Below are 20,617 nucleotides of genomic sequence, written 5' to 3'. Positions count from 1 at the left end.
AAATAAAAGCAGTACTCACCTAGCAGGCACCATCAAGGTCCCTCCTGCTGGTCTCTGACGCTCTGGCAGACTTCCATGCAGATCCAGCACTGACAGAACATCCCTAGCTAGTAACAGGGTTTTTAAACTCTGCCTCCAGTAAGCAATTGCTCTGATTGGTTTTCGAGTGCCGGCTCTGATTGGCTGAGCCTCGGTGCTCGAGAACCAATTAGAGCAAACGCTTGCTGGAGACGGGATTTTCAAATACAGTTACCAGCAAGCGATGCTCTTTCAGCACTGAGGACTGCACGGAAGCCTGCCAGAGCGCCGGAGTCCAGCGGGGGGGGGGGGGGGCTCGAACAGCGCCTGCTAAGTCAGTATAAGACACCCCCTGAAAATAAGACCCTGTGCCTCTTTTGGGGCAAAAATTTATATAAGACAGGGTCTTATATTAATCACACAGGAGAAAAAGAGAGCCAAGAGACGAAAGTATTCAACATGAGGGAAGGAAATACAGCAATAGGGTATAATGTACACTTCATATGCCCCCTATACTGCATTTTGTATACGGGGCATATGGCTGCATTTCAGGGACGCATGGGACCTTCTTTATATGGGAGCCATAGGGCTGCACTGGGGGGGTGGGTAATGTATGTAAGCAACATGTGAAAGGCTTTTATATTAGGTCAGCTAACTATAGCTGTATAAGGACGTATGGTTGTGGCCTTATCTGCACTCTGTAGCTGCTACTCTTAGGCCGCATGCACACGGGCGGGTCGGATACCGCATGCGAGAGCCAGCAGCAGAATCTGGCCCTGTGCCCAGCCACCATCCCCGCATACAAGTATTTTCTTCTTCTTTTCTGTACTGCGGATGGTCTGCAGGGCTTGCCGTCAGACATGTGCAGTACAGTTTTCTTTTGTTAAATGATTCTTGCTTTTTCCGCGGTATCCGGATTGGCCGCGGGTCAGACAGCTTCCATTGACTTCAATTGAAGCCACCCGTGCGAAATCCGCAGGAAAATGGAGCATGCTGCGATTTTTCATCCAGGAGCTGGCTTCACACGAGCATAAGTATAATTGTGCACACCTTAACTCAACTTTTTAGCGTTACAAATGAGGCCTTTTTGAGTGAATATCAGCGTATTTCACTCTATTTTATATGCCCACAAGGCATGTGCAGTTGCACATGGCAAACAAACGCACTGAAAGAAAGACCTAATTAATTCCAGATGTGTTCTTTTTCCAGCGTAATTACGCAGTGTTTCACGCATCTCCTTGCGTCTTCCATGAACCCATTGACCTCTATGGGGACCTTTGGTGCACAAATATGCAGAAAGGTAAAGCATGCTCTATCTTTTTGCACAGCCGAAAATGCGCACACTAAATATGCACCTGTGAAGAAAGCCACTGAAATCAATGGGTTCTATTCACCACATATTGCGCGCATAAATACTTCGTGTGAAGGAACCGTAAAACTAAGTACCAATCTACTTATATCTTTTTGGTTTGTATTGTGTTGTCTGCAGATAGGCCAGCATGTTCTCTTGATCAGGTTAACTTTAAATATATTTCATTATTATTTTATTTCTTCCCTTAATGAGGATTACTAATTCTCATGACATTTATAGTAGGAAACACAATAGCCTTGAATATGCACTATTTCATATATACTGTAAGAAAAGGGCATAGCTAAAGGAGAATTGCCTTATCATCACAGCAGACATGTGATAAAGACCTGGCTTCCATGATATAAATTTATGGTGATGTGTTTATAGTCGTTCATTAAATAAGCCACTTTCTCATTTATAAGTGCTTAATTAGCTGGAAGGGACATGCATATTTGATTCTTGATTAGAGTTTGTGTGTAAATACCATTTAGAAATTCAATGATTATCATAACAAGGCTATCAGATTTTATTATTGTAAACCCAGGTCTATGTCTTCTAAGACATATTACTGCTTTTCTCCCTGATTATATTCTACACAATCACATGAGTAAAGTCAAATTTCATATGGTTGATTGCTCTTGAATAACCAGCAAACACTAATGCCTAACAGCACAGTCATGCAAAGAATTTGACAGTGAATAAATGCTTTCATTAATATAGCACCTTCATATTACACAGCACTTAACATCACATGATATTGGGTTCCATCCCCATTGGGGCTCACAATCTATAGTCACCAATGTGTATGGAAGGAAACCTACACAAACATGGGGAGAACATACAAACTCCATGCAGATGTTGTCTTTGGTTGAGTGTGAACCCAGCACCCGAAGGCAACAGTGCTAACCACTAAGCCACCATTCTGCCATGTAGTCCCTCAACATACAATATTAATTTGTTCCAGGACTGTCATTGTATGTAGAAAATATTGTAAGTTAAAACCATAACTCCATGGAAAACTAGTAATTGTCCCCAAACCCTCCAAAATGTCAGCCAAAAGTAATGCAAAATGTAGTTGATAGAAAATTAAACCAATAACTAATATAAATAAAGCAAGTCCTTATATCTAAAAGTCAGAAAATACTGCTGGAAGCTGCAAATAACTTTCTATGTTCAGGACAGGAGCTTCTTAATGGTCCTATATAGTATGCAGCGCACCAGAACAATAAAAGGGGGCCGCCATCACCTGGTGTCCAAAGTAGCTACTTATCTTAGCTACTTAAGAGCTGAACAGGACATGTAGTGCTGTACTGTAGAGAGGCGCTACTAGGAAGCCAATTAGTGCATGCTCTTGAGTAATATGAGGGTTTAATCAGTGAAATTCCCATGCTGATTGGCTAGATTTTCCAGCAGTTCACACGTCATGGATCTGGCTGGTCTGTGGCATTGCATATTGAGCCTGGCTTCAAGTTAAGATGGCCCAGAGAAAAGCATTGTATTTCAAAAATATTCTATTGGGAGACCATTGTTACGTGAGAGATCTCTGTATATGTATACTTACCAATATTTGCATCCCAATTAGTAGAGACCCTTAAAACTTTCCACAATCATCACTTTAATGCAAATTTGTACACATCCCATAATTTTTTAAATCTAGTTTGCAGGACACAATATTTTGAAAAGTATGTAGCAATTTGTAAATGATTTCCATTACAAATAGAAAACCCCAGGGGTAGCTGTTTGGATCTTGAAGAGTTAGGGCCCAGTTCTAATTGTCTCACTGTAATGAAACATTGGCAAACAAGGAAGAGAATATACAACCAGAAAGTCATACTACCGCTTTTTGTTTTACAAGGGGTAGGAGTGGTGAAAAAGTAGTGCCTGGCTCTTCTGATAAGTTCACATATACAACGACCAAGAGGTATACAGGCATTGATATTGATACACATTCGATAAAAATGGCTACTTTAAACATAATTATTATAAGAAAAGCACACACCCAGGATAGTAGCTAAAAGCTCCATGGCCCAGGAGTAATAGTTTGGCTTGGGGCTCATTGATTTGATGGCTGTTGGCTCTGGTCAACTCAAAGCTTTCCGCAGCATCATTGGGTCTCTGTTGCTAAAGTATGAAAAGATTAGGAGCTCCAAAACTCATCCAACACTCCCTACTGCACCAGTAAAAAATTAAAATAAGACCTCTATCTATCTATCTATCTATCTATCTATCTATCTATCTATCTATCTATCTATCTATCTATCTATCTATTTCACAGGGTCCATATCTCCAAGACAACTTTTAAAACACAGTGGGCTTAGTTAGATCCAGCAGTTTAACTCTAGGATACCTCAAAATATACAGTCAGACACCAGCTCTACACAGTGACAGTGATTCCATTGCATTACAGATTACTTTTCACAGCTTGTCTGTTAGGAGCACAAGCACATGACAGCTATCCCAATGACTATTGTTCCTGTGCTTTCACGCAGCAGTGGTAGTCATTCAGTGAATGGAGGCAGGGCATGCTGGAAACCTCTTCTGGCCTCTTGCCTCCATTCACTGTGAAGAGGCAGTAGTTTAAAGATGAGAGCGAGTCACTCACTAGTCATTTAGTTTCAGTGAGCCAAAACAAAGCGACTAGCAACTACTGAGCAATTTCTTGCTCTATACGTTGTGGGGCTGATAGCTATCCCATATAAAGCTGCCCTTACCTCTAGTGATCACAGTAAAATAATATTTATAGGGTCACACAATGTACCCAAACAAAACAGGTCTTGTGTTTCCTTGATGTTAAAGAGGGTAACAAAAAGAACTTACTTCACTGGAAGGGTTTGGATGGAACTTCAACTCCCCTGCAAAATCCAGGTCAGCAAAAGGTAGTACTTCATTTGAATTATTTCTAGGCAGTTATAGAACTTCTTATACTCATGTTTTTCACATCAAGTCTCTTTTTAAATATATTTTTAATTGTGATTACATATTTCATCAGATATTTACGTATTGGTGGATATAATATTATCTATAATAATTTCTATGTGATTTTTAACAGCTTTTTATTATTTATAAACTCAGCTCCTAGGTAAACACTTCTTCCTAATGACGGAGCTGACGCCACGACGTGAGGTACCTGACCGCCTCGTCATGCAAGCATCAGTTGGAGCGCGAGTGAGATGCGATGACGCGAGATGCCTGCCCACGTCATCACGCAAGCACAAGTGGGACGCATGACATCTCGCAGCGTCTACTTACTCTGCAGATCGAGTGCAGCACTACAATGAAGTATGTACTGGTAAGGATATATACGTTTTTGTCGTTTTTATATTAGGCTTGAGAAAGGGGTCCTGGGTACCCCGAAATGCATTGCCTGCTATTGTCTGTCACATCTTCTGATCGCTAAATAAATAATTGAAGTGAAGATTGGCTTTACCTACCTGTGACTACCTTTTTACCTACCTGTGAAGTAAGTCCTTTTTATTATCCTCCTTCATCAAGCAAGCGCAAGACCTGTTTTGTTTGGGTATATTGTGTGATTCTATATATATTATTTTACTGCTGAGGCATTTCATCCACGCACTGGTCCTTTGCTGCTCTCCTGGTTGTTTCCACCTTCACAGGATTCATCTAAGAGGATATAAATCTTGCCTGAACTGAAGGTGTGGATCCCTGTCATCCGACAGGCTCCACACCAGGTGAGTCCTTACATTTTTTTTCCTTTGATGCATATCTCCTCCTAGGTGCACTATTTTCCAGATCAGTATCCAACTCAATGTTATCCCTCAAGACCCAAAACATACAGCCTGCAGTCAGCTTTACCTATAGCCATACCTAAAGTATGCAGCCTGCAGTCATCTGCACCTGTAAGCCTGCAGTCATCTTCACCTGTTCCCATACCTAAACCATACAGCCTGCAGTCATCTGCACCTGTCCCCATACCTAAGCCATACAGCCTGCAATCATCTGTACCTGTGACGATTATCCATTCAGTTGCATCCGACCTTTGGCCACTTTATGGATCAATGTTCTCCACGCAATCCTGTCTTTCACCGATTCTTTCAGTTTCATGATTGACATCTTCGTGGTGGCCTTGATTGTACCTAGCTATCTCATTCTTTGCTGTCCTGATCTCCTTTTTCCACTGACTTTGCCAAGCATCAATACATCTGTACCTGTTCCCGATACCTGAACCATATAGCCTGTAGTCAGCGGCACCTGTTACCATACCGAAACCATACAGCCTGTAGTCATCTGCACCTGTTCCCATACCTAAACCATACAGCCTGCAGTCATCTGCACCTGTCCCCATACCTAAACCATACAGCCTGTAGTCATCTGCACCTGTTCCCATACCTAAACCATACAGCCTGCAGTCATATGCACCTGTCCCCATACCTAAACCATACAGCCTTTAGTCATCTACACCTGTACCCATACCTAAACCATACAGTTGTACATATATAATTATACACAGGAGATACCCAGGTTACAACAGTATGGCCCATATCACCCCTGTGCACCACAACTCTGGGCTGTTATCTGCACTATTGTTTTCACATCTTCCGGTTTTGGCCTCACGACTCCTCCACCAGCTCATTCTGCACTGAGAACATGGTGTTAGTGGAGGAGTCGGGTGCTTAGCAGCATCGTGAGATGACAGCTCAGAGTTGTGGTGCATGGGGATGTGCACTGGGAGGGCTTTCTCCTAAGTGCTGTGCTACAGTGGCAAGGGAGGTCTCTGGACCCCCTGGCTTAGGGGCCAGGTCACAACTGTGATCCCTTCGACCCTATTGCTATGCTACTGCGTGCGTGTACACACACACACAAATTGCTTATCACTTTTATCTAACATTTGCATTATTTTAACAGCAGTATTTGTGAATTGTCATACGTGCCATTTACTAACCATTCACCTGGAGGATGTGTGTCTGGTAGATATCATCGTAGCCATAAGCGTGGCATGTATAATTGCCCATATGTATGGTTGTTACCTTGGTGATGTACAGTGAATTATCTTCTCCAAAATCCTGAAAAAAACAAAGTAGTAAAATGTGAAAGGCGACAAAATTTGTTCCAAAAAGTGATAATTAACATGTGATACATATACATAGTAATAACACAGTACAAAGTCCTTAGTCTATGTTTCCACTTGGCACAAGTAGAGCATTTCTGTGGTGTGTTTGCAGCATTTTTAATATACTCAAAAACATTGCCTAAAAACTACATGCATTTTACCACAAAATGCTGCAGTTTTGCGATCGGGTTTTCAGCCAAGTGACTTCTACAAGTGAGGACTTATTCACATGGGCGATTTCAGTTGCGCTTGAGATTCTCGTGAGCGACCCACATTGCATATCACATGGACACCCCATCCGTGTGCTGTCTCATGTGAGATGACCAAAAAAAATTGGTTTGGTACCGTGTTAGCCAGTAGAGCACTGTGTGATTGTTCTCAGAGCGAGAAACCAAGTAATCTTGTAGATATGATACCTTTTAATGGCTAACAAAAATGCATGATGTTACAGCAAGCAAGCTTTCGAGGATATCTCACCCCCTTCAATAGCCTGACGAAGGGGGCGAGATATCCCCGAAAGCTTGCTTGCTGTAACATCATGCATTTTTGTTAGCCATTAAAAGGTATCATATCTACAAGATTACTTGGTTTCTCGCTCGGAGAACAATCACACAGTCTCATGTGAGACTCGCACAAAAGTAGGACATGCAATGATTTTTCAAACTTGAACTGTCAGCCCAAGTGAAAAATTGCTCATGTACATGAACCCAATAAAATGGGATTTGTAGGACTGGTGAAAGCATGGAGCCATTGATTGTAATTAGAGTTGAGAGAACATACTCTGCCGAGCTTGATGCTTGTTCGAGTATTAGCATACTCGATGGTGCTCGTTACTCAAAAGAGTAACTCGTTCGACCCCGCCCCAGTTTTTGGCTCCTCCCCACTGTGACATGCCTGTTTTGGCCCCGCCCCGCCACGGCAACGCAGCGCGCATCAATGGCAAATTTTTTGTCTGGCAGGCAGGGGGGAGAGAGAGAGAGAGAGAAATGAACCTAGGGAAAAAAAAAGCTTGGCACCTGGGTCCCACATACAAAAATGCTCGAGTCTCCCATTGTAGTCAATGGGGTTCGTTACTCGAGTAGAGCTCTCGAATTTTACGAGAAGCTCGACTCGAATAACGCGGACCCGAGCATTTGGGTGCTCGCTCATCTCTAATTATAATTAATAAGTCTGGTGGGACTATTGATTAATATGGTGGAAAGATGATGAGTTCAGTTTTCTCCATGTTGAGCTTTAGAAACCATGAAGAGAAGAAGGAAGATAGACAGTCTGAAATTCTGGATAGCAGAAAGGCAACATCTGGGCAAGATAAGTAGGTTTGGGTGTTATCGGCATAAAGATGGTTTTGAAAGCCAGATTTAATCTAAAAAAGACCCTCTGATGTTAAATAAAATATGTGAAATGTATTTGTCAATAGCTAACTTCACTGCTGATTTATCTGTACTTGAAGAGATAGGCTGGATTCTGCACTGTACTACTGCTTAATGTTCAAGACAATATCCCATTCCCTAGCCGCATTAAAAAGAATCTGTCACCTGAATATGTTGTATTATGTAAGGGCAACACAATTCCTTTACAGGTCTGTATCCCTAGCAGCCAAAACAGCCCAAAACGTTTGTACTAATTGTCTTATAGGAGTGTTGAATGAATACAGTATTGTCAAAGATATGGATCTGCTATATTCTCAAGGGCAGCACTCCAACCTGTGCTATTCTGTATTGACTGATATCCATTGGCCGAAGGGTGAGATGAAGGTGGGGGAAGCTCTTTGCATTCACACACTGAGACATAAGAAACTGACAGTAATGTAGTCTCAGATAGTCATTTGAAGCACTAATAAAACATATAATACAAATAAGGGATAAAATTATTTTTAAGTGTACTTTAAGTTAAGTGACACAAAGCTAGGAGGGATAGCTAACAGTAGAGAAGAAAGAGGATTCAAAAAGATCTAGACAAGCTTGAACAGTGGGCAGCAACTAACAGAATGGTATTTAACAGGAAGAAATGCAAAGTCCTACCTCTTGGCAAGAGAAATGAAAAAAGCACATACAGAATGGAAGGAATTGAGCTAAGCAGCAGCACATTTGAAAAAGACTCGGGTATACTAATAGATCACATACTGAACATGGGTCAACAGTGTGATGCAGCAGCAAATAAAGCAAACACAATTATGGGATGTATTAAGAGAAGCATATAGTCTAAAACATGTGAGGTAATTATCCCCCTCTACTTTTCCTTAGTCAGGCCTCATCTGAAATACTGTGTCCAGTTCTGGGCACCTCACTTTAAAAAAGGCATAGACAAGCTGGAACAAATTCACAGAAGAGCTACCAGGATGCCGAGCGGTCTGCAAACCATGTCCTATGAGGAATGGTTAAAGAATCTGGGAATGTTTAGCTTGCAAAAAAGAAGGATGAGAGGAGACTTAATAGCTGTCTACAAATATCTGAAGGGCTGTCACAGTGCAGAGGGATCAGCCCTATTCCCATTTGCACAAAGAAAGACTAGAAGTAATGGGATGAAACTGAAAGGGAAAAGACATAAATTAGATATTTAAAAAAACTTTCTGACAGTGAGGGTGATCAATGAGTGGAACAAGTTACCATGGGAGTAGGTGAGTTCTCCATCAATGGAAGTGTTCAAACAGAGGTTGGACAGATATCTGTCTGGGTTGATGTAGTGAATCCTGCATTGAGCAGTAGGTTGGACCCGATGACCCTGGAGGTCCTTTCGAACTCTACCATTCTATGATTCATACAATGATTTTTCTTGCTGCATTTCTCACTAAATTGTGAAAAACTGTGGTGTTGAGTCCATTATAATTTACATTAGATACACTATAAAGGATAATGTCAGACATCTATTTGGCTTTGGGCCACTTTCACAGGGCAGTATTTTTGTTAGTACCTTGCATTAGTAGTCAGTAGTTGTAAGCCAAATCTAGGAATATGACCTACAAAAGTGAAAACTTTAGTAGAAATATTTGCGTCTCTCATCAAAAAACTGGGAGGCCTTAGGCTGGGTTTATAAAACACATGCAAATTTTGGGGACACTGAGGGATCGTTCATATATATATATATATATATATATATATATATATATATATATATATATATATATATATATATATTTCATGGAACAGATAGCAAAACAGAAGTCAAAGGAAAGAAATTGAAACCATAGCTTTTGGTTTTAAAACTAGATGGACATTGTCTTCATTCAGCAAAATATACTATGTTACTATGTTACAACATGTTGTTAGTGCAAAAAAATAATGTTTGCTATGATATGCTTTTGGGGTCCAATTCTTAGTTAGAGGATAGGCCGAGCTGGGGAGAATAACTCTCACCACAACAACACTTAGGATTAAAATTATTTGTTTATTAATTGACAGGTAGCAGTTTATATTGGGGCACATGCTTCAATTACAATAATTCTAATCTATTATAATTCATTTATTACTATTGGTCAAAAGAAACAAACAATATGAGTATGCAAGATAAGGAATTTAACATCTAAAATGCCAGGCAAACGCACACAAGCACATAAATAATCATACATGATTAACTTCTTGGAACAGTATATCTAAACAATAAGACTTCCATTGTGGATCCATTGAAAAAATTGTTTTTTTTTTATTAGTTTGTTTCTGTTTCCTTCCATTTCAGACGTTTCTAATGGATATGTTTTGCATTCTTCTGTTTTGCTAGCCTTCTGTACATTCTTATTTAAAAACGCATCTGTTAAACATACATCAAAAACAGAACCAAACTGAAACTTTTGTTTCATCCCTCACTGACTAAAGTATAAAAATAATCCCAGAAACCTCCTTTCCATTTGATTTTAATTTTGAGATGTTAGTTTCAGTTGATTATTATGCAAATGGTTATTTTTTGTATGAGAATAATTCCTACAGGATAATGTATGCTAGTAAAGGTACCTTTACATAGTGCGACTATTAGACACATAAGCACCTGACAGCTGTTCCAGTGACAATCGCTCCTGTGCTCTTCACAGGAGCAAAAGTCTGTCAGATAATGGAGGCGAGCAGACATAGATCACTTCTGGATGTCCGCATGCATTCAAAGTAAAGAGGAAGAGAATAGGACTAAAATCTGGCAATGCAGGAGGCGCAACACTCCAGGTTAAAGCATGTAGGAAGTGACCAAAGGTGTGGAAAACTTCTCCTTTTATTTAATAAAATATGTGATTAGCATATAAAGACGCGTTTCGGGGATAACCCCTTCATCAGTTCAGCTGGTATTTAAAACATTCAAGCAATTTGAGGGTCAGCCAGACAGAAGAATGTCTCCTGTCCAGGCTGACCCTCACCACACAGGCAAAGAGGATCTCATTATTAACCTTTTTGGGACCCACAAATTGCTTGTATGTTTTAAACACTTGCTGAACTGATGAAGGGGCTATCCCCGAAACGCATCTTCATATGCTGATCACATATTTTATTAAATAGAAGGAGACCTTTGGTCAGTTCCTACATGTTTTAATCTGGAGTGTTGCGCCTTCTCCACTACCAGCTTTTAGTCCTATTAACTTGCTCTATTATGCCTACCCAGGTGGTGCGTCACCTGGTCAGGCATCACCTCCACCATTAAAGATATCATTCTACTCTTTCCCCCTTATATGTAGATTCATTCTTAACAATTAACACTACTGTATGGGTTTTGCTCCATCCCTCTCTCTTTTTTCCTCCTTGTCCGCAAAGTCTATCAAGGTATTTAAAGATTGAGAGACTCCTGTCTACAGTGAGCAAGAAGCCGCTTAGCAGTCACTCCATTTCAATGAGCTGAAACAGAATAAATAGCAACTAGTGAGCCTGTAAGGTGCTTTTACATGGGCCTGTAATTGCTCATTTGAGTATTTGTTCAGCTGACTACCTGCCCATGTAAAGGCACCTTAAGGATGGATTTACTATATGTAAAAAATTAATCACATAACCTGTCACCGGCACTGGCCCCCGAATCTTTAGAGACGGGGAATACTCGGCTAAGGCACTACTCGCTCGAGTAATGTGCCTTAGCGAGTATACTCACTCATCTCTAATTATAATAGATTAGACTTATTGTAATTGAAGCATGTGCCCCTATATAAACTGCTGCCTGTCAATCAATAAACAGATAACTTTGATCACGCTAAGTGTTGTTGTGGTGAGAGTTATTCTCCCGAGTTCAGTCTATCCTCTAACTAAGAATTGGACCCCAAAAGCATATCACAGCCAATATTATTTTTTTGCACTAACATTGTGGTGTAAAATACAATGTTAATGATAAATGGTTATGATAATAAGATTTTGTAATATGGCTGCTGTTTAACCCATTCATTCACTCTGAAGTATATGTACATTACAGAGGCTGCTGCACCTACCCAGTGAATGCTGGCTGTTTGAAGCAACTGACACCCACTGCAAACAACTATGACAAGAGCCAGTTAGTCATTAGCCAAGGGGTTCCCCTCTCTAGCTCCTCATCACCCTCTTCTCTAATGCAATTGCAGGGTGCTGATGGTTGCTATGGCAGCCCAGAGTCCATCCTCATTAAAGTCAATAGACACTGATGCAGACTGTAATATTCAAGTTGGCCTCTTAAGGACCTACAGTACAGTCAGAGACTATTGCCAATAGAAGAGAACAGGAGCCATTATATTCAATGAATTTACTGAGCTCAATAGGAATGTGCTGAAAACTGCTGGGAGGGTAGTAATCAGGGCGAGCACACATCTCTACAAAGCTCATGAGGAAGACATGCTTGAACTATATATCACCTGGGGCACTGCTGTCAGAAACATAAGAGACTGGTTTCTGACCAGCTAGTGTGCACACACTAATAGGGACAATAGCTTTATGGACTGTACAATCTCAAGGGCCTGATTACTCTGGACTCAGACAAGTTAAAGGAGTATCTCCTCAAAAAAACTGTTTCATACCATTTGGAGTTTTGGATAGTGCAACTCGTGGCCAATAAGTTGTGGACTTCCTCGGCAGTTTATAAGTTATTATAGTGAAATCTTTGATTTCCATGTCAACCTTTTTATGTGGGACATTTGCTTGCAAGAACCCAGTGTTAACGTGAAATGATTCCTGCATTTGGAATTAGACAGAGGTACCCGTAGCTGGTAGTCAGTATGCAGTTATCATTAGTTGTACTATTCGTTTGGTTTGCTGGTGTGAGCTCTGCCATTCTATCTGTCCTCAAGCAACTACTTTTTTATTTTTTTATCCCAAGTCTCTTTATTCAGTATCATAACCTAAAATAACCCAGGCATCTTAACTTCGACCCATTATAAAAGCACCTTAATTAATAAAATATATTGTTGACTGTATTTATATTTGTATTCTGTATGAATTACAGTATATTGTAAAATTGGTCAAGGGATTGCAAGTTCAAGTCTTATAGTGGGACTAAAAAAAGAATGTAAAATGAAGTTAAATAATATTTTTAAAAATTGTAAATATATTAATAGTTCAAAACACCTAATTTACTATTTTTTCTACAAAAAATCTAAGCAAATGAATAAACATAATTGCATAATAGCCCGAACTATTTAAGTATCACATTATTCATGCCGCATGGTGATTGTCGTCATAAAAACCCACACTAAATGTCAGAATTACGATTTTGTCACCTCGTCTTCCAAAAAAACTGAACAGAAAAGAGATAACATCATTTTTATCCCACCATGAATGCCATAAAAGCAAAACCCTTCAAAAAATGGTGCAATCGCATTATTTCACATTAAATTAGAAAATCACAGTTTTGCTCAGGCGATTTTTGAGCATCAGTGATGCTTTTTCCTGAGAAAAATCATGCATCACATTACTACTACTTGCAATTTTCTCACGCGATAGACAATAGGAGTTTCTAATGTAAAAAAACGCATTGCATGGCACGCACATTGCAAGTTTGTGTGTTGCGATAAAAAGGAGGCTCCATAGGGAGACATGGATGAATAAAAAAAAATTAAAAATAGCAAAAATGCTGAAAGATAGGGTATGCAGCGATTTCTCGCAACATGGCATGAGTGAAAACATTGCAGATGTGAATTAAACCATTGAAAAGCATGGGTTTCATAATTCTGAGTCTTCCCGCATTCTCGCATTGCTCGAAAATTGCGTGATTTTATCGCCAGTATGAAGGCAACCTAGTATAGCAAATAAAATGGTACAATTTTAATACAACAAGCCTACTTACAGCAGAATTAAAAAGTTATGGCTCATGAAATGCAAGAATGAAAAAAATGAAATAAAAAAACTGAAAATAGGCTGGAAGTTAAAGAGTTAAATGTTATGATAATAACAATGACAGTGATTTGATTGAAATAAATAGCAAGTCAGAGAATGATTGACTCCAATATTTTGCCCAATTTCACATAGTGATTATTCCTACAATCATGATCATTGTCTGTAAACTAAAGCTGACTATGGACATTAGATGAAATTAGATTTTGACGGCTGATTATCTGACATTAACTGGTCACATTCTTTCTGTAGAAACTGATTAACAACAGATAATCTGCTGAAATTTTGTCCTGCAGCTTTTTTGGTTTTTCATCCATTGATGAGCCATTGCCGGTCATTCACGATACAGAGTTTTTAAAAATTGTAGTTAAAATATTATCTTCTGCATCTGCGGTAATGTTGGTGTTAATATCATTCAGTAGTAGTGAAGATGACGGATTTGTTGTGCAGCTGAATGTAGATTAATATCTAATGTCAGTTTAAGATTTTATCTGATATAATGGGGCAGATTTACTAATATTGTCTAATTAGACTGTGCAAATTAATTAGACATCCTTAGGGCTCCCTCACATGGGCTGCAGAGCAGCTGAAAATCACTTAAACGAGAGGCAGCCATGACCAAGTCACAGCTGCTTCTCCCATTTGTACGCCCGTTCAGACTGTCTCCCGCTCTGCCAAACTGCCTCCCCCTCTCTGCCCCCTCACCTGCTGTCAGCAAGGGGACGGAGTGGGAACTAGTGTCGTGGCAGCTGGCAAGAGGCAGAGAGAGGGAGGGAGCCTATGCTAAACTCCTTCCTACCTCCCTTTTCCGGCAGCTCCCATAGGAGCCTATTGGACCGGGTAACATATTCTGGCCGGAAGATAGTTCCAGAACTTTCTTTTCTGGCCGTGTAAAAACAGACGACTGGAATGCGCACCGTAGATGCTATCTTTTTCAGTCAGCCATTTTTTATGCATCAGAAAATTGGCCATCTGAACTGATGCATTGGAATCCAGTGGTCGCATCAGGTTAGCGGCTGATATATGTTTGTGTGAATAAGCTCTTAGGGCTCTTTCACACAAGTGCATGCACTGAGGCTGAAAATCACATAAATGAAGAAAAGCCGCAATCAAATCCTAAGCTTAATTAGCATTTTATCGTACATCCCTCGGTCGGCATAAATCGTTGGAATGACTTCCAATGCCTAAATAGAGGCACCTGCAAACTTTTCCCTGTGTTGGATGCAGCTAAACTCCCTCCCCCTCCTTTTTTTAGCAGCTCCCATAGGAGTCTATGTGATCCACCAGCGTATATCAGTCGAAAGATAGGGCAAGACCCATCTTTTCCAGCAGCGTATACATTCTGTTGCCGATTTCGGATTCGTATGTGCTATTTTTTCTGGTGCAACGTTTTTATGCGACTAAAAATCGGTCATCTGAATGAATACATTGGAAGGCAATGCTTCAGATGGTGACGATTTTTAGCTGACATAAAAACTCTTGTGTGAATGGAGCCTTAAAATGCCACACATTTACCGCAGTGAATCTGCAAGATCATAAATCAGGTGCTTCTTTAGACTGTCCAGTCTATAGCCTTTTGTACATGGGTGATTTTGCATGCATTTTCATGCACACAAAATTGCTTGAGCAATCTGCTGACAATAGAACTCATTGATTTAATTTGGTTCCTTCACATTCAGTGTTTTTGCGTGCGCATTTCCATTGGGAGAAAAAATGCGACATATTCTATATTGTGTGCATCTGTGCACCCAAAGCACCGTTTGTGTACCCCATCTGCATGAAATAGTGCACATAACTGCGTAATTTTGCAGTGTTAATTGATAACACTAGTCACTACCTAGCCGGTTCAAAAACAGCATGGGAGTATCTGGGGCTGAGATGAACAAGCCCGGTGGCGCATAAAAGTAGAGTAAGCTGCGTGTATTAGCTTGTGAGAACACGTGATAGTGCTTTATTCAGTGCAATCCCGTCATGGTCTTGCGGGCGTATATACGCATACACTTGTGTGCAGGAGCTCCAAGGGCCCTTTTATGCGGAATGATATTATTCAGATTCTTGCTGAATTACAGTTACCTGAATGATACTGTTCAGTGTAGATGCTACAAATGACTGAACAACAAACAAATTAGTTCACTTATCATTCAGTTTCAGTAGGTACAAAACTCAAATGATGATCGGCCTCTGCAAACAGACAGTCGTTCATCTATGAAAGACTGTCTGTTTACTGTGAATGGAGGAGGGTGGGTGAAAGCAATTTCCAGCACGCTCCATCTCCATTCGCTCAGCAATCATCACACCTGTGGGAAGGCACAAGAGTGATTATCACTTGGACGACTGTTAAGGCCCATTTACACCAGCCGATGATTGCTAAAAAATTGTTAATGGCGATCGTTTTAATGATAATCGGTGTGTGTAAATGTGTGCCCATGATGCGCTTTTCGGTCACTGCTAGCTGATTGTTAAATTTAGTCTAACCTAAAAATCGTCCTTCACTCCTCTCAGCAGTGCTCCACGGGGATTGCTGATAGTATTGTTTCCCGTGGAGAACAAAGGATCTGAGCACAGAAAATAGCCCCCAGGCTATTAACTGCATTCAGCTAAGACTCCTTTTGCACACTTAATTGCTCTTAAGTAGCTACTTAATAGTTTATCCAAAATGATCGTTCAAAGCTGTCACTCAAACCGTCCTTTGAGCGATCTTTGAGCGATCATCTGCTGGTGTAAATGGGCCTTTAGGCACTCAAGTGCCTGACAATTTACCCATGTACAAGGACCCTAGCTTTATACCACCTATTAGTTAGCTTAGCTTATGGCAGATTTAGCGTCAAAATTTTGGTACAAATTTGAAGCAATTTTTTTGTGTATTTTTAGACCATGCTGACTTTTCTCAAAGCCATGCTCCTTTTCATGGACATTTTGAAAAAGTGTCCGAAAGTAGGTAAAACATATCATAAAGCTTCTTTCACATGAACGGATATCGTCTGTCCGTTTTCATGGCTGGCCGATATATGCTATGTTGGGGGTGAAAAAACTGGTGAACGGACGCACAAATCAAACATTTGTTCACCTGTTTATATGGCCTGATTAGGCCGGCGCAAATGCGCCGACCTCTTCAGGTCATCTTTCATTTCCCCTCCCCTTCCCCGTGGAGGCTCACCTCTCTTCCTCCCCGGTCGTTCTGTGCAATGGAAGGGGCGGGATGGGAGCTAAGCGGGCGCGGTATTGGCTTGGCCGGGCGTTTTTATGTCTCACAAATACGCCCATGTGATCTGATGCATTGGAATCCAATGCATGAAAACGTTCGGCCGATATGCATTAATGTGAAAAAAGCCTAAATGTGCAAGGCATGTAGGACGGTTTTCTACCTCAATTTGTGCAAGAAAACTGGTAAATTTTCAATAGTAATAGTATTGTGTGTCGGATTTGCGATGGAACCTCCAAATGAAGGTTTCAGCTCTGATGTGAACCTAGCCTTAGGGTGGCTTCACACCAGCGTGTTTTTGTGCGTGCATTAGCACGCACAAAAACATGCTTCTATTTGCAACAATGCATTCCCTATGGTATGTGCACATGTCCGTGCTTTACAGACATGTGCCTGCAAAGATAGGACATGCATACACCATAGGGAATTCACGCATTGTTTGCAATAGAAACGCGGCTGCTGCTGGCGGCTCCATTGAAAACAATGGTCTGCCAGCACCCCTGCATACTTTTTCAGGGAAGGTCTTTACATAAAAGCCTTTCCCTGAAAAAGAAAGATTTTAGTGTAAAAAAAATACTTACCCGTCCGCCGCTGCCGTGACCCCCGCGGAGAGGAAGAACACATCTGCCGCATGCTGCAGATCTTTCCTTCATCCCTGCTAGTAAAAAAGATTCCCTGCTGCTACATCTGTGACATATGCAGCAGAGGAATTCTTCAATTCCCTACCTCAGCTGTCACACACTTATGTACGCACAAAAACAGGCTCGTGTGAAGCCACCCTTATTCTATGTTTGCAAACATATACACTATTTTGAGCACAGTGAGGAATTTAAATACTATACACTGATTACCCATAATTTACATTGCAGTAAGTAAGACTAATATTGAGTGCTATGCTATGAATTTAAAGTTAAAGATGGCAATACATCAAAATACAAAGGAAAGCATTAAAAGAAAACTATAGATTTTTCTACTGTTATACAAAAAACTTTAAAAAATATACTTCAATTTATCATGACAATATGAAAATGCGGAGAAAAGTCCATGAGATAGAATCAGCAAGACAGACGAATATTCATTATTTATGATTAATTGTTGGCTTTGTAAGCCTAGCTCTCCTGTAATGACTATTAATTGGATGAGGGATGCTGACATGCATGTAGGGATATGGAGGAAACTTTTTAGAGAAGTGGAAAGATGCTCAATAAATCAAATACTATTTGCTGCATATATTGTCAATGCCCTTTCCTGTTCTGAAGTTTATCTGCTTAACAAATATACTTAAAACCTGTACCATAATACATCTATTAATATACAGGGTGGTCCAAAGCTATGGAGACACCTGTAAAAATGGAAAATGGTGGTTAGAAACACCATCCTATGTGTGGCATATTTGCTAGCAGGGAGGTGACAAATCTGTGAGGGGCGGTGTCCAACATAGTGGCTATTTTAAAAGCCATCATCTTGGAACCAAGTTGATATTTCCAAATGGGAAGGGATGACTGTGCCATATGTATCTGAAAGAAATCCAAACGTGTTTAAATGTAATGTGCGATATTTCCTGTCTGAGTTATTAACAATTTTCTCATTGTTACAGACACAGATATGGTGAGATTAACAAGCGAGGACAGGACAGAAATTGTGCTGATCTCTGGGGAGCACAGTACCCGAGTCATTGCAGCGGATTTCAATGGTCAGCACGCTAACAGACCGCACATCCGCCATGGCACAGCTAGAGAATTGCATGCTAAATTTCACCAAACAGGTTCTGTGTTGGACATGCCAAAAAGTGGACATATCAAAACTGCCATGGACAAAGCAACAATGGCCATCCTGGCGTCCTTCTGCAAGAGCCCACATTGTAGCACATGGCATTTGTCACAAGAGAGTGGGGTGAGTCAAACCATTGGGCTGATACTGACTGCCCATACAAGATCCAGTTGCTGCATCATCTCAATGAGGACGATCCTGATTGCCATGTTGAATTTGCAGAGTGGGTGCAACAGAATCCACATTTCACAGAGACAGTACTTTTTAGGGATGAAGTAAATGTAAATGGGAGGTGAAAAAACAAAGCCTTTGTTACTGGTCTGACACAAATCCATACTGGACTGATCCCTCCAAGATCGTTGGCAGAAAGTTGCATTGTAGTATAGTGGGTACGAAGATAGTGGGCCCATTCTTCACTGATTACCTTACTACTGCCAGGTATTTGCAATTGTTACATGATGAGGTGTTACTGCCCTGTGCAATGAAGATGGCACATTCCCAGTATTTTTCCAGCAGGATGATTCCCCCCACCACATTATGGATGCGATCTCCACGAGTTTTTAAATCAGCGGTTTTCAAGGAAATGGCCCAATGGAGTGACCCCTGTGATTTCGCCTCCTTGGAATTCTACCTGTGGGGGGATGTCAAGTCCAGAGTTTATAAAGTGAAAATCCAATGGTTGGCGTACATGCAACAGCGGATCCTGGACAACTGTGCTAGCCTTACTGCTGAAGTGTTGCTGTTAGTGAATTGTGAATGAAACAACGAGGAGCACAACAAACATATCCTGTAGTGGATCGTCATTGTGTTCCATGTTACTGAAAAATTGATAAGAACTTTGGCTGGAATAAAGCTACATGATATTTAAGCATTCCTGATCAATTTCCCTATCAGATACATATGTCACATGAACACCTTCCCGTTTGAAAATATTGACTTGGTTCCAAGATTACAGATTTCAAAATGGCCACCATGTTGGACACCACCCCTCACAGATTTGCTCTCTTCCCGTTAGCAGCATGCCACACACAGGATGGCATTTCCAACCACTGTTTTCTATTTATTCAGGTATCTCCATACCTTTATATTCAATATATAGAGATTTTCCTGTTGTTTTCATAGTTAGGACTATGTTGCTATCTAGCTACTGTTTCCTAGTATAGACTTGCTTAAATTTTAAGTGGATATTTGGGGTAGATTTAGGGTATATTCACATTTTTGGGATTTGTTACAGACATTTCTGGCACTGTCCCACACATTTGATTGCAAATGCTATAGGAAGAACTTTGTTGACATGTGTCGAACAGACTTTTAGTCACCAAAACTCCTGCAACAGATTTGTCTGGTGGATACACAGGGTGATTTGGCAAAAAATGCTGTGGCCAGTTAGCTAGACATTAATAGGGAAATATTAAATACACTGCAAATAGTTTTTTTTTCTACTTGTGCATAATATTGAGCTAATGTAAACCTATGTAACTGTTTAAATGGTTGTATTATTTCATGTTTGTGTTTTAAAAATGCAGTATGCCTTACTTTCGTCCGTTTTTTCCTCTGTATTCATTGGCATTATTTTCTATTTGGTGAATACGGATCTGCATTTACTGATTAGAAAATAAAACCAATGACAGCAAATATGGAGGCAAATACAGATAAAAGTATGATAAAATACTGATGATACACGGTTGTAAAGTCACCTCTAACACAACCATATTATGGATCTGTATTATGGATGTGTTACAATACGCTTGTGTAAAAATGCCCTAATAGTAAATAACCCAGTGTACTTCATATTAGACCAGTGTTTCCCAGCTCCAGCCCTCGAGGCACCTCAAACAGGTCATGTTTTCAGGATAGCCTACAGTAAGAACACCTGTGGCAATGTCTCATGCATTGACATTAATTACATCACTTGTGTAATATTAAGGAAATTCAAAAAACGTGACCTGTTG

At 40.4% G+C, this 20,617-nt stretch overlaps 1 protein-coding gene across 1 annotated transcript in view; it reads right to left on the bottom strand.

Moving 5' to 3' along the window:
- Positions 1–20,617, bottom strand: part of FSTL4 (follistatin like 4) — an 846,999-nt gene that overhangs the window by 66,761 nt on the left and 759,621 nt on the right. Inside the window, exon 7 of the mRNA XM_066591052.1 lies at positions 6,270–6,390. Within this exon, the coding sequence (XP_066447149.1) occupies positions 6,270–6,390 (121 nt within the window). The remainder of the gene's footprint in view (positions 1–6,269; positions 6,391–20,617) is intronic.

Source organism: Eleutherodactylus coqui, chromosome 2 (genome assembly GCF_035609145.1).
Source record: "Eleutherodactylus coqui strain aEleCoq1 chromosome 2, aEleCoq1.hap1, whole genome shotgun sequence".
Classification (NCBI taxonomy): Eukaryota; Metazoa; Chordata; class Amphibia; order Anura; family Eleutherodactylidae; genus Eleutherodactylus; species Eleutherodactylus coqui.
Note: the sequence above shows the minus strand (reverse complement) of the source record. Positions and strands in the feature narration are given on the sequence as shown.